Raw genomic sequence first — 14,180 nt, 5'->3', positions numbered from 1 at the left:
TGTTATTTAACCTGAGCTATGTATCTGTGTGTGCTCTGTATATGTTTTCTGTAGTGTTTTATTGGTTCTAAGAAAATAATGTATTTTCTTTTTCTGTATTGCTGCCCAAAGAATTTATTGCATAAATTTTTATATAATTATGTACTCAAATTTCTGTATATGCTATAAGATTATCAGATTGTATTTGTAAAAAACTGACTCGTTCCACGTCCATGTGTATCCAACACAGTTGGACCTATGGAACACGAAATAAATCAAATCAAATCAAATCCCCGTCAGCGCCAAGCGACTGCTTCGTAACAGTACGGCTACCCTCGGTCGTTTTCGGAACGAGGCTGTTGCTTCCTCCCTGTCCCTGATGCGCCTGAACGGTGGCGCTACCTAACGGCAAGTTCGTGAGGTTCCGCTTTTCGCTTGTCTTCGCCACAGACAGTAGACTGTCAACCATCCAGCGCGCGGGAAGGTATCTGGCCCGGCCACGGTTGTCAGTCGGTAGGTGTGTTGTGGTGGCTGCGAAGCGGCGAGCGGCGGGGACTCGTACAGTCGCGAAAAAGATGGGAGACAGGGAGGCAGCGACACAGCCGAGCGCCAGGCGCAGCAGTGCAGGTTAGTCCGCGGCTGCTCAAACTACGGCAGCGGCCTGCTTCACAAGAGTGGCATCCGAAGAACGACTCGACAGTGGTGCTCGCAGGGGTTTCGTAACCGATGTTCTACACAACAATACTTCGCCAGTGCTGCACGCGGAGGTTTCGTTACGGATATTCTACACAATAATAGATGTATACCTTTTGGGATGGTGAGAGGAGAGGCGCGGAAGTACCTGTCGCGTAAATCATCCAGCACACCTCACTGCAGTCACAGCTCGTGCACGAAATTCGTCTCCTTTTCAACCTAAAGGTGGAAAGGATTCTATTCTTCTTTTCAGAATTCAGAAGCAGTGTTTATTACCTTTTATCAGTTCACTGCAAGCACCATACGTACTCATAGTTTTTCCAACTTTCCATATTTTGGATGTCAATCAACCCTTACGCCAAAATGTTCAGACACACACACACACACACACACACACACATACTGATTTCTACCATTTGATCTGAAATTAGTTGAAACTACTTTGCCCTATTTCCGTACTTACTTTAGCATTTCTAACTGTCTTACCTGCAACGCCAGTGTATTTTCTTGATGGGTGACACACATGCATTGTTACATCGAATCATCACTAAAGCAAATGCGCATGTGTGAATGACATTCGATTACTTTTCGTAGGTAGCATTTTTTAGTCAACGTAAGGTGCGAATATTACTGTTATTTTTCTAGTTTCCTTTATACTGTCTGGTTGGAGCAGGTTAGTATGGTTTTTCCACAGAACTAATTCATTGGGGTTGAAGTATTACGTATTTTCGCCATTCGATAGACTGAGCGGTCCTTTAAGAAAGTACGGTAACTTTAATTTAGCTTGTATTATTCATATGTGTAGAATTTCCACTAAATAATCTAACACTGGATGGGTGTTGTTAACTGACATATTGACGGTATTAATTAAACAACTCCTTCAATGTTCCGATGCGTAAGGAAAAAATCGTCTGTTTATTTTGAAACTTGCTTTGCAGAGGGACTGTAAGGCGATATTGACATCAAGAATATTCGTCTTTATGATTTGAATACATTTTGCCCATACAGTTTAAGGGATTTTGTGTTATTGTAGTTATTACTGCAAAACCTTTTAATGGGGAATTTTTCCGCTTTATCAGTTAATTTATCCAAATTTCTTCTAGTGAACGCACAGGAGGTTTCAAACATTGAAACTGTCGATTGATTCGAACTTATCACTACACATAGCAGTTTTAGGTGAAGGTGTCAGTCGGCTCTATGGACTGCTGTGGCTAAAATATGTAGCAGCAGCCCTGCTTTGTTCGGGGCATTCTGTATTCGGTGAGGTGTCGTAACAGTCGTACTTCCAGCGTAACTATGTAGCACACTGGTGCTTCAGTTTTGAGGCATAATGTTCGAGGGAAGACAGGAAGCCACCCAACTGCTGAAATGCGTTTGACATCGAATTCATTGGTGTTTTAAATATGAAAGTTGACTATATTCACACATAGCACATCGAGGAAAGTAAATTCTTCTAGCATCGCAGATTTGCAACAATGAGCTTGACTTAGTACTATAAATCAAAATTTCAAAGTTAAGTCATATAGCCTATATATAAACAGGGCACCTTGATGACTAGAGACAGGATGTTCATACTTGCACGACATGTACATTAGTATGTTCTGCAGAAATTATTAGCATTTCAATCACCTCAGTTCAGCATGTGTCCTGTTGCCTGGTAGACACAGTATTGGCCATGGGCCCTGGTAACTTGTTCCATGTGTGATGCCATCGATGCATATAAGGAGCGGATGGCGTCCTGTGGTATAGCCATCCAAGCTGCATTCACCTGGTTCCAAAGTTCATCTGTGGTGGTTGGCACGGGGTCAAATTGCTGCACCTGTTGTTTCACCATATTCCACAGATTTTCGATTGACGACAAGTCTGTTGATTTGGGGGGATGGGGGGGGGGGGGGAGGGGAGGGCAAAAGGTTGACGTCCCGTGACACGTGTTCATGCAGCAACATGTGGTCGTGCATTGTCTTGCTGAAAAATGGCGTCTCAGGTGTTGTGCAGAAATGGTATGGCTGCAGGTTGCAGGATATCATTCACGTAGGTCACACTTGTCATAGTGCTCCAGGCAGGCACCAGCAGCGATTTGTGGCTGTACCCGTAGCACCCCACACCATAAGGCCTTGGGTTGATGCTGTATGTCTTGTGCGAATGAAGTCATTGTGATGACATTCTCCCCCCTCTGCAGCGAACCAGAGTGTGGCCATCATTTTCAAACAAACAGACCTGGATTCGTACGAAAACACTACCTGGTGCACCCCCCTCCCCCCTCTCTCTGCAGCGAACCAGAATGCGGCCATCATTTTCAAACAAACAGACCTGGATTCGTACGAAAATACTAGCTGATGCCATTCCTGTCTCCAGTGACATCGTTCCATACACAATCCCCATCCAGCATGTTTGTGCACACCCGTCAAAGGTAGGAGGAGAAGCGGCCTTTGCGCACATAACCGATGGCGTAATAAACGGAGACAGACTGTCACTCCTGACAGTGTACAATGTGTTACACTGCTCTACTGTTGTGCCAGAGCCGATAAGGTCGCAGATCTGTCCTGCAATGGCATTCGGATGAGGAGTCGATCTTTTCATGGGGTGGTCTGGGTGGTGAAACCTGACCCATCTCGTTGCGTTGTACGGTCTTCCATGAACCATTCGGGCTGGCCGCGGTGGCCGAGCGGTTCTAGGCGATTCAAGAACCGCGCGACTGGTACGGCCGCAAGTTCGAATCCTGCCTCGGGCATGGCTGTGTGTGATGTCCTTAGGTTAGTTAGGTTTAAGTAGTTCTAAGTTGTAGGGGACTGATAACCACATATGAAAAGTCCCATAGTGCTCAGAGCCATTTGAACCATTCGGCACACACCCGTTGCACTGCCAAAATACTTCATTCCCCACGAGTAGCAATTTCCTGGATGGGCGCACCACATTTTCTCGTGCCAATAATGCGTCCTCTTTCAAACTCACTGATTTGACAGTACGGTTTGCACATATGTCTGCGAGGCATTCTGCACGTCTGCTCGAGTCACACTGATCCATTACCTTAGGTTTATAGCGATTAAAGCTGCAGACACATTTTATCGGTAGGTGGTTTTGCACAGCAATATCAACGTTGACCTTGAACCCATGGGCCGACGTAGTTCAAATACCAATCATTTCTGCAGAACATAACAACGTACATGTCCCGTGAATATTAATGTCCTATCTCTAGTCGACCGAGATCTTGTTTTTTCTGAACATCAGTGTGTCAATAGGTAAATCATAATCATTCAGTGGCATTATTAGAAACTGTTGATCATTACTTCACCCCTAAGAAAGCCAGGGGTGTCCTATATCAGTAATAAATGGTTCAAATGGCCCTGAGCACTATGGGACTTAACATCTGTGGTCATCAGTCCCCTAGAACGTAGAACTACTTAAGCCTAACTAACCTAAGGACATCACATACATCCATGCCCGAGGCAGGATTCGAACCTGCGACCGTAGCAGTCGCGCGGTTCCGGACTGAGTGCCTAGAACCGCTAGACCACCGCGGCCGGCTATCAGTAATAAATAGTGGCCAAAATAAATTTTACTTATTGCCAAATTGCAACATCGAACTGTATGAACCAGAAATACCTTATTATATCAACGCAGTCGTTTGTTTGTAATGTGATTCTAGCAGAAACAGCCCAAGCTTCTGCTCTGAGGGGGCAATATGTGCAGTCTTTGGTAATTGTGTCACATGTAAACGTTGCACTGATTATGCTGCACGTCATTATGAGATTTTTGTTGCTTCAGGATTGTTCAGACAACAGTAACATATGATCAGAGACTCTGTATAGTCACTCTAATAGAGCAGGGAATGGGACAGGTGGACGTCGAATGTCGCTGTGATTCAAAGTGATGTGTCCAGAATTTGGAATAGGCACATAGTGAGAGGATCAGCTGAGGATCGTCACAGTAGTGTCCGCAGAAGAAAAACAGCAGGAGTGAGCGATAGGTAGCTGCGTATAACAGCAAGCAGAAACCCTCAACACAATGCTACACGTCTGTGGCGGCAGTTCCAAAAAGCTACAGGCGTGCAGGCGTCAACACAATTGACACAAAGTAGGCTCTGTGAGCAGGGATTGCTTGCCAGAAAATCCCTCGAGGTTCTTCCGCTAAACTGGGTTGAGAGAGGGGTCATGTCGCATGGGCACAAAACCATTCTTTGTGGACTAGCCAGCAGGGGCACACAACATTCTTTTCTCATGAGAACCGCACCTGCCTCGACCCTGACACTACTGATATTTGTGTGTGGAGACAATGAGGACCCTCACTCTATTGCAGACCACCACCCTTATCAAGGCGGCGCAGTCATTTTATGGGCGAGGCATCACGTGTGGCCGCAGGACAACCCTTGTGGCAGTAGGCAGGAGGATGGCTGCTGTGAAGTATCGGAACGACATCCTTGCGTGCACTGTGGCTCCATTTGGTCAACATATTCGGGCGGGATTCGCGCTGATGACCGACAATGCAAGCCCCCATAGTCACAATCTTATGAACACCTTCCTAGTCGAGCACTGAAGTAAGCAGATGGAATGGCGTCCGTATTCTACAGGTCACAACTGCATTGAGAATGCATGAGACTTGCTAAAACCAATGGTTTGCAGTCGGCCTGTCCCACCAGAGACCTTACAGGTCGTCACAGAGGTCGTTGTGGAGATATGGAACAACATCCTGCAGGCTTGTTTGGATAATTTGGTTAAGGAGCACGCCTAACAGTCAAACTTGGCTTCAGTTACAAGGAGGGCCAGTTGGATTCGAAACAGTGTGTTATGCAAGATGACAGTGAGAAGAAACTGCATGTTTGGAACGGAATCGTTTGACAGGCTTCTTTTTATTGTTTTTATCAAGTAAAAATGTGTGCATCTTCTTTTTTATGACTGTACCTGACAGATCAAAGTTAGTTTTGTTTCCAAAAAAAAAAAAAATGGTTCAAATGGCTCTGAGAACTATGGGACTTAACATCTAAGGTCATCAGTCCCCTAGAACTTAGAACTAATTAAACCTAACTAACCTAAGGACATCACACACATCCTGCGACCGTAGCAGTCTCGCGGTTCCGGACTGAAGCGCCTAGAACCGCACGGCCACCGCGGCCGGCTTTTGTTTCCATTATTGACAATAAACAACATGCAGCATTTATTTTGACCATTGTATTTTTTTCCATACAACAATTCGTATTTGTACGAAGTTTGATTGAAACTGGTCTAGCCACACCAGGGCTATGTCGGAACCCACCCACCCACCCACACACACACACACATATATATACATACCAACACACATCCATATTGTACCTTGTCTAGGTGAGTGTTTCTTTGCGTGGCGCCTGCAGAAATTTTTTCAGGAGGGAGCAAAGCTCTAAAATTGGCATTTCTGATATAAAGGAGCTGGTGAGATTCAAGATACGTGATGCCATCAGAACTCAATGTTATACGTGGCACAAAAAACTCATTACATCCCAGTGAAGTGATGGTTATCCACGCAGTACATGAATAAAAACTCTGCACTTCAGATTCCAGAGGGGATGTAGGGCAAGGGCCCTCTTTTGTCCCCCACCCCCACCCCATCTCACCCCTTGTGGACGCCTATGCGTCTTCGTATGAAAACGAAGTAACTATAGAACGATGGACAAAGTAGTTGTTTTACTGTTTGCTGCTCTTCTTCGTTGTCATGCTGGGAAGCAAATTGTGAACAAAGTCTGTGATCTGTCACCACCTCGTGAGGTAGAGTTCTGGAGTTCTAATCCCTTCTCTGTAATGGCTTTAGATAAATTTGTACATATTGCATATGTGTCCGTACTTCCAGAATTCTGATGTCTGGTTTTTGGCTGTTAGTGTAATGACAAAAAGAGTACATTGCATCATTTAAAATTAGTTTGTAAAGTACGCTGTGTGCAAACTTAATTTGGCTGGCGAGTTTGTTGTATGCTCATGGTGCCGAAAACCAGTTTAAAAAAGCCTGCATAATACCTCGTGTCTTGTGGACTATTCAGGCCGCTGCATCCTGCTTTCTAGCTGAGGTGACAATAATTCCTGAGTTATGCACAGTGCTGGTTTAAGGACCAAATGACACTAGCAGCTGCATTGGGCATCAAGCTAAGAGAGGTGCCTCTAAGTACCCCTAGTGCAAAATTTTTACACAGTATCATTAATAGCAGCGAAAACAACCCATTTCTACGCTCGTTACATTTGGATTTGCTTTTTAAAGGTCTTACCAAGAGACTAAGAAATAGCAACTAATATTCTGATGGAGCAGCAGTAAAGGCAGGGGGGTGGTGCGAAATGATACGTCGCTTGGGTGGAAAAATGTACAGGGAGCAGCCGGCCGCCGTGACCGAGCGGTTCTAGGCGCGTCAGTCTGGAACCGCGTGACCGCTACGGTTGCAGGTTCGAATCCTGCCTCGGACATGGATGTGTGTGATGTCCTTAGGTTAGTTATAGGATACTGATGACCTCAGATGTTAAGTCCCATAGTGCTCGGAGCCACTTGATTTGTACGGGGAGCACTAATTGATATGTCACTTGTGTGGGAAAATTGAAAGGGAGCCGCTACATGATCCTTGTGTGAAAAAATGGAGGGGGAGGGGCACCAAATGATATGTCTCTTGTGTGGTGCGACGCAGGGGGGAGTGCTGAACGGTATGTCACTTGTGTGGGAAAATGGAGGAGGGCACCAAATGATATGTTGCTTGCGTGGAAAAACAGAGGAGAAGCGCTAAATGATAGGTTCCTTGTGTGGAAAAATGGAGAGGGCTCTAAATCATATGTCACGTGTCGAAAAATGGAGGGAGGGGCGGCACTGAATGATATGTCACTTGCGTGAATAAATAGAGGGGAGGCGCTAAATGCTACACTGCTTATGTAAAAAAAAAAAAAATGGAGGGGCACATTAAATGATATGTCGCTTATGTGGGGAAATGGAAAGGGGCAACTAAACGATATGCTACAGAGTGACAAAATAGAGGGGGAGCCGCACTAAATGATATGTCACTTGTCTGGAAAAATGTTCTCAAACCTGCCCAGGTTAGCCCAATCGAGGAGTCTCAGTGGTTAAGACACTGATTCTCATTCCAGAGGACAGGGTTTCAAACTCCCGTCAACCTATCGATGTCTAGGTTTTGCGTACTTTCTCTGCTTCACTTAAGGTAATTTCTGGGAGTTCCTTTGAGGAAAACGTTGCTAATTTCCTTCGCCAGCCTTGTTCAATCCGAGCATGTGAGCTCCCGTGGGCTCACAATTCCCCCACGAGTATGTGTCTGACTAGCACAGGTTGCCAGGCTATTGCAGTACCTACTTCCTTTCCAGCACCGCAGTCTTTCATCTCTGAGTATCCATCCTTCTCTTACTCTCTTTATATTGCAGGCAAGATTTGATGTCGACACAGCTACTCCCTGGGCTCTGCATTCCTTTCTCTGAATATTCATTGATTTACTCTACGTCACCTTTTGGCTGAAGTACAGGGTTATTACAAATGATTGAAGCGATTTCACAGCTCTACAATAACTTTATTATTTGAGATATTTTCACAATGCTTTGCACACACATACAAAAACTCAAAAAGTTTTTTTAGGCATTCACAAATGTTCGATATGTGCCCCTTTAGTGATTCGGCAGACATCAAGCCGATAATCAAGTTCCTCCCACACTCGGCGCAGCATGTCCCCATCAATGAGTTCGAAAGTATCGTTGATGCGAGCTCGCAGTTCTGGCACGTTTCTTGGTAGAGGAGGTTTAAACACTGAATCTTTCACATAACCCCACAGAAAGAAATCGCATGGGGTTAAGTCGGGAGAGCATGGAGGCCATGACATGAATTGCTGATCATGATCTCCACCACGACCGATCTATCGGTTTTCCAATCTCCTGTTTAAGAAATGCCGAACGTCATGATGGAAGTTCGGTGGAGCACCATCCTGTTGAAAGATGAAGTCGGCGCTGTCGGTCTCCAGTTGTGGCATCAGCCAATTTTCCAGCATGTCCAGATACACGTGTCCTATAACGTTTTTCTCGCAGAAGAAAAAGGGGCCGTAAACTTTAAACCGTGAGATTGCACAAAACACGTTAACTTTTGGCGAATTGCGAATTTGTTGCACGAATGCGTGAGGATTCTCTACCGCCCAGATTCGCACATTGTATCTGTTCACTTCACCAATAAGAAAAAATGTTGCTTCATCACTGAAAACAAGTTTCGCACTGAACGCATCCTCTTCCATGAGCTGTTGCAACCGCGCCGAAAATTCAAAGCGTTTGACTTTGTCATCGGGTGTCAGGGCTTGTAGCAATTGTAAACGGTAAGGCTTCTGCTTTAGCCTTTTCCGTAAGATTTTCCAAACCGTCGGCTGTGGTACGTTTAGCCCCTTGCTTGCTTTATTCGTCGACTTCCGCGGGCTACGCGTGAAACTTGCCCGCACGCGTTCAACCGTTTCTTCGCTCACTGCAGGCCGACCCGTTGATTTCCCCTTACAGAGGCACCCAGAAGCTTTAAACTGCGCATACCATCGCCGAATGGAGTTAGCAGTTGGTGGATCTTTGTTGATCTTCGTCCTGAAGTGTCGTTGCACTGTTATGGCTGACTGATGGGAGTGCATTTCAAGCACGACATACGCTTTCTCGGCTCCTGTCGCCATTTTGTCTCACTGCGCTCTCGAGCGCTCTGGCGGCAGAAACCTGAAGTGCGGCTTCAGCCGAACAAAACTTTATGAGTTTTTCTACGTATCTGTAGTGTGTCGTGACCATAAGTCAATGAATGGAGCTACAGTGAATTTATGAAATCGCTTCACTCATTTGTAATAGCTCTGTACTTTTTGGGTCCCCTTCTGGATCTGACTTTCATTTCTCCGATTTTTCTGCAGTGTGGACTGACCAGCCAAGAACACCTTAAATAGCGCGTTATGCATGCAGTGTTGAAGAACATCTGCACACAATACCTTTGCAGACTCATATGCACTTCAAAAGTTAATGCAGTAGCCAATCCGATGTGGTGCGGCGTGATGTTTTTTTCAAAAATGGTTCAAATGGCTCTGAGCACTATGGGACTCAACTGCTGAGGTCATTAGTCCCCTAGAACTTAGAACTAGTTAAACCTAACTAACCTAAAGACATCACACACATCCATGCCCGAGGCAGGATTCGAACCTGCGACCGTAGCGGTCTCGCGGTTCCAGACTGCAGCGCCAGAACCGCGCGGCCACTTCGGCCGGCAATGTTTTTTTTTTTTTTTTTTTTGATGCCTGAGCTGTTAGTTATCCAAGCATGGCAGTTAGTAGATGGCTGTTTTCCTGGGGCGTCAGGACTCCCGGCAATGGCTGCCATGCCATATGGAATTTCCTGCGGCTGGGTGGTGCTTGTGGGTGAGCCCTTGATCCAAGTAGGTGAACTCAGGGCAGACGTTCCACATATGAAATATATCAGATTACAGCAAAACAATGGCCATTATGATCCGGCCATCTTATCAGAGAGGAATAGAAATTCCAATGCGGACACTTATAACCCTATTGCTTTCCCTGCCTTGGCTACCCCATACGAAGAGGGACAAGCCAGACTTCTGGGAGCGAAAGAATTTATGCAGTACTTAGTATTTACTCGTACTGATGGCGATATTTTTATCGTGACGAAACCACTGTCGATTAAAGCCTCCTCTGCTGCACAGTCTACAGCTCTTCACGCACGTGAATGTGTGGGTAACATACCAGTGACCACTGCCCAACACAAAACTTTAAATATGGTCCAAGAAATCATCTTCCACAGAGACCCTATGTTGCAAACAGACTGATCTCGAGCAGCAAGGTGTAAATTCGCCCGATGCATCCATAATTCGTACAGTCGCACGGGATAGGCCAATGGCCCTCCCTCCCTCTATTTGTTTGTAACGGATTATTTTCTTGTTTCGTAGACAGTATGAACATGCCCCCAAAAGGGCGAAACACATTACTGAAATTAAATAACTTTGCAAACCAGACTGTTTTTCGGTTTGAAATAATTCGAAACGGCAGCTGTACCACCTGGTCAGGATGGAATGCAATAATTTTTACCTTATTTCCTCCTCTTCTGCAATTTACATTGCTCTACAAGAAACGCACTCCACTGATTACCATTCCCCATCACTCCATGGTCATCGTTCATTCTGTCGAAACTTTGCCAGCCCCAACAGCACATCTGGAGAGGTCTGTACACTGGTTCACACAGATGTCAGTGAGTGGATTCCCGTTTCACACTACGTTGGAAACAACAGAGGTACGGGTGCAGACGGCTTCAGCGATCACCATCTGCAACGTTTATTTACCTCCCAGCAGGCCGCTTACTTACTTGGGTTGACCAAGTAAGCAGCAAATTCCACCCCCTCCCTTCTTTTCCTACTTAGGAACTTCAGCGCACACCACCCCCTGCAGAGGAGTACCACTTCTAATTGATCAAATTGTTCATAACCTTGACCTGTGTCTTCTCAACGGTGGTTCTCCTGCCCAGTTCAGTGCCGCCCGTGGCGCCTTCCCGTGTATCAACCTAACGATCTCGTCCTCCAATCTCGTGGCTTGGGCACGACGTGACGATCTTTGTGATAGGCCCACTTTTCAGTGATCCTGCCACTTTCTTGCCAACACCAGATGGACCAGTTACCATGTTGGATGCTTCAGAGTGCAATTTGGCAAGTATGTGCCTCTAGTGTTACCTTCGCCCTCTCTCTGTCTGATTGTATTGATGAGGTGTTGCATGACGCACCTGACAAGATCACCCACGCCACTGCAACTGTTATTCCTCTTTCTACAGGTCTCCTCTGTCGCCGGCCGGTGCCATGGTGGATCAAAGATATTGCAATACCTGTTTAGGACCGCCGAAGAGCCCTGTAGCGTTTCAAGCAACGTCCTTTGCAGACCAACCTCATGACTTTTAGGTGATTTTGTGCTAAGGCCCACTGTGTAGTCAAGTAAGAAACAATGCTGGCAGCACTACATCTCCTCCCTGGGAGAACGTGCCTCCTCGTCCCAGGAGTAAACAAAGCTCCATAGTCTTTCAGGCTGCCAAAAATCAACAACCCTTCTGGTCATTGTACCTGTGTGTCGGCTCTTGCTGAACACCTCGTGACCTACTTTGCAACAACACCGACGTCCGCTTCTTATCTGGCTATCTTTCTACTGCAGGAATGGTGAGCTGAAAGACATCCCCCGTGTTTCATCCCCATCCCCTCTCTACAACCTACCAATGTGGCCCCAGGCCCTGATCCAATTCATAATCAGATGATTCAACACCTAAACGTTACTCAGAGGCTATATCTGTTCAGGTTCTTCATCTTTACTTGGCCCAAAGATGTCTTTCTGTCACAATGGCAAGATAGCATTATTATCCCAATCCTTAAACCAGGCAAAAACCGAGCGTCTCCCAACAGCTACCGATTAGCCTCACTAATGCGCCCTGCAAACTACTTGAAAACATGGTTGAGAGCAGATTATGGTGGTTTCTCAAATCTTGCGGCCATTTGTCCCCCTACCAGTGTGGTTTCTGCTACGGATGATCCACAACCGATCATCTGGTTAGGTTGGAAACAGTAGTCTGACAGGCTTTTTCTAAACGCCAACACCTCAGCTCAGTCCGTCTTATCTAGATAAGGCAAAGGACACCACTTGGCATCATCACATTTTACTTACCCTGCCTGCATGGCTGGGGTAAACCCCCTATGTTATGTCTAGAATTGGAAACCATGAGCAAGGTCAGGCAGAAGCCTACATAATGGGGACTGTACCAACTGTAGAAGTCGACAGCCAGGAGATTGCATTGCTTCTGCCGGTTATCCTCACCAAACACTTCACGCACTCGAGGCAAGACTGCCAGTCCAGGCTACGCTGCTGTTCCGTCTTGCTGAAAATACCCGTACAGTCGTTCGTCTTCAGTGAGGTGACCTACATGTGGATTAAACAGTTTCTTAGTACCGCAGTGAGCGTTAGCATTTGGTGAAAGAATCGTGTTACGATGCAGACACCAGACACTGCACAGCAAACATCAGCTCTGAGATCATGCAATGGCTTTTGAAACTAAGATGATGATTTTTTTATGCATAATGGTGAATGTTCTGTGAATTCACATGCCCTGACAGACTGAACCAGCCCTTATGTGAAGAAATGAAAAACTGAGGATCCAAAAGTGCTGATACCACCTCACTCAGAAACCACCAGCAACACTCAAGACGCGAAAAGTTCATCTGGAGAATGTATTTCATGCACAGCAGTACATGTGCAAGGATACAGATGCAAATACTTCTTGATAATGTTTCAATACGACGATCTCTTAATTCGTGCTGGCACAGAATGTAATTTCCAAACTACGATGCAGGCTTTCCTTCGCTGGAGCAGTGATGTTTTCTGGTGTCGGAAATCTTTTCGGTTTTTATTCACTTCGCTCCATTTTACCATTAACTTTTATATTGCAAGCTTTGCTGGGAGTTGTGCCGAAACATGTACAGTCTTAAACTCTTGCACAAACAGTTCAGCACCTTTCCAGGAGCTGTGCTGTGCCTAACATCCGTCAGTGAACACGTGGTGTCTGGTCGTGAGCACCATTTTATGTTGGATCCTACTGCTCACTAAATACGTCTGTTCTTTTCACTAACGGACAACGATTCAGGTCAGCATCTAGCTATAATGATTAAGGTTTTCAGTGAGCGCCCTCCGTGATTTTCACTCGAGGTACATGCGAGCACGGTTCGTTTGAGAAGGCAGGGCCGATGTCCTTCGCAATCGTTGAAACAATCAGAGTTTGTGCTCCGTCTCTGATGACCTCATGTCGAAGGGACGTTAAACCCGAACATTCCTTCCTTCCTTCCGAACAAAGCGTGTAGGAGACGCCCATGTGCAGACACGTGACAGCAAGCGATTGGTGCGTCGGAATCGCATTTTCGAGCATTTTCTGTGATGGGCAGTTCTCTTGATCATTACCAATGTCCTCCCTTCGGAGGTTCGAGTCCTCCCTCGGTCATGTGACTGTGTGTGTGTGTGTGTGTGTGTGTGTGTGTGTGTGTGTGTGTGTGTTGTCCTTAGCGTAACTAGTTGAAGTTAGACTAAGTAGTGTGTAAGCCCAAGGACCGATGACCTGAGCAGTTTGGTCCCATAGGAACTTACCACGAATTTCCATTACCGATGGTCTTTCCCGCGTCAGTCGCACAAAAGTTTTCCGGGCTCACCATATGTGAGAAAGCCCCGACCAGGGAGTCGGGCGCGCTGCAGATCTGGCCGGCGTCCAGCTGATTAACTGTGGAGGCGCGGTGGGTGTCGCCCGTTATGCTGCGGGTTTCTGTCAGGAATTCACAGCAATCTATGCGGTACCGGCTACTGGATGCAGTTTGTCTCAGTAATTTTTTTATTGTGGCCACGTTGCGATGTAAATAAAACTGCCAGCGTTTCAGCCATTGGCACACGCAGCCTGCATCGAGGTATCTACTTGTGATGTGTTACGATAGCTGTGTGTGGCTTTCACTGGGTTCATATCGTGCCATTGCCGTACGTCATG

At 46.1% G+C, this 14,180-nt stretch overlaps 1 protein-coding gene across 1 annotated transcript in view; it reads left to right on the top strand.

Annotated features, from left to right (window-relative positions):
- Positions 1-438: 438 nt before the first annotated feature.
- Positions 439-14,180, top strand: part of LOC124711947 — a 211,421-nt gene continuing 197,679 nt past the window's right edge. Inside the window, exon 1 of the mRNA XM_047242214.1 lies at positions 439-606. Within this exon, the coding sequence (XP_047098170.1) occupies positions 555-606 (52 nt within the window). The 5' untranslated portion in view covers positions 439-554. The remainder of the gene's footprint in view (positions 607-14,180) is intronic.

The sequence above is a fragment of the Schistocerca piceifrons genome, chromosome 8 (assembly GCF_021461385.2).
Source record: "Schistocerca piceifrons isolate TAMUIC-IGC-003096 chromosome 8, iqSchPice1.1, whole genome shotgun sequence".
Classification (NCBI taxonomy): Eukaryota; Metazoa; Arthropoda; class Insecta; order Orthoptera; family Acrididae; genus Schistocerca; species Schistocerca piceifrons.
The sequence above is the reverse complement of the archived record's forward strand: the minus strand, read 5'-3'. Positions and strand labels throughout refer to the sequence as shown.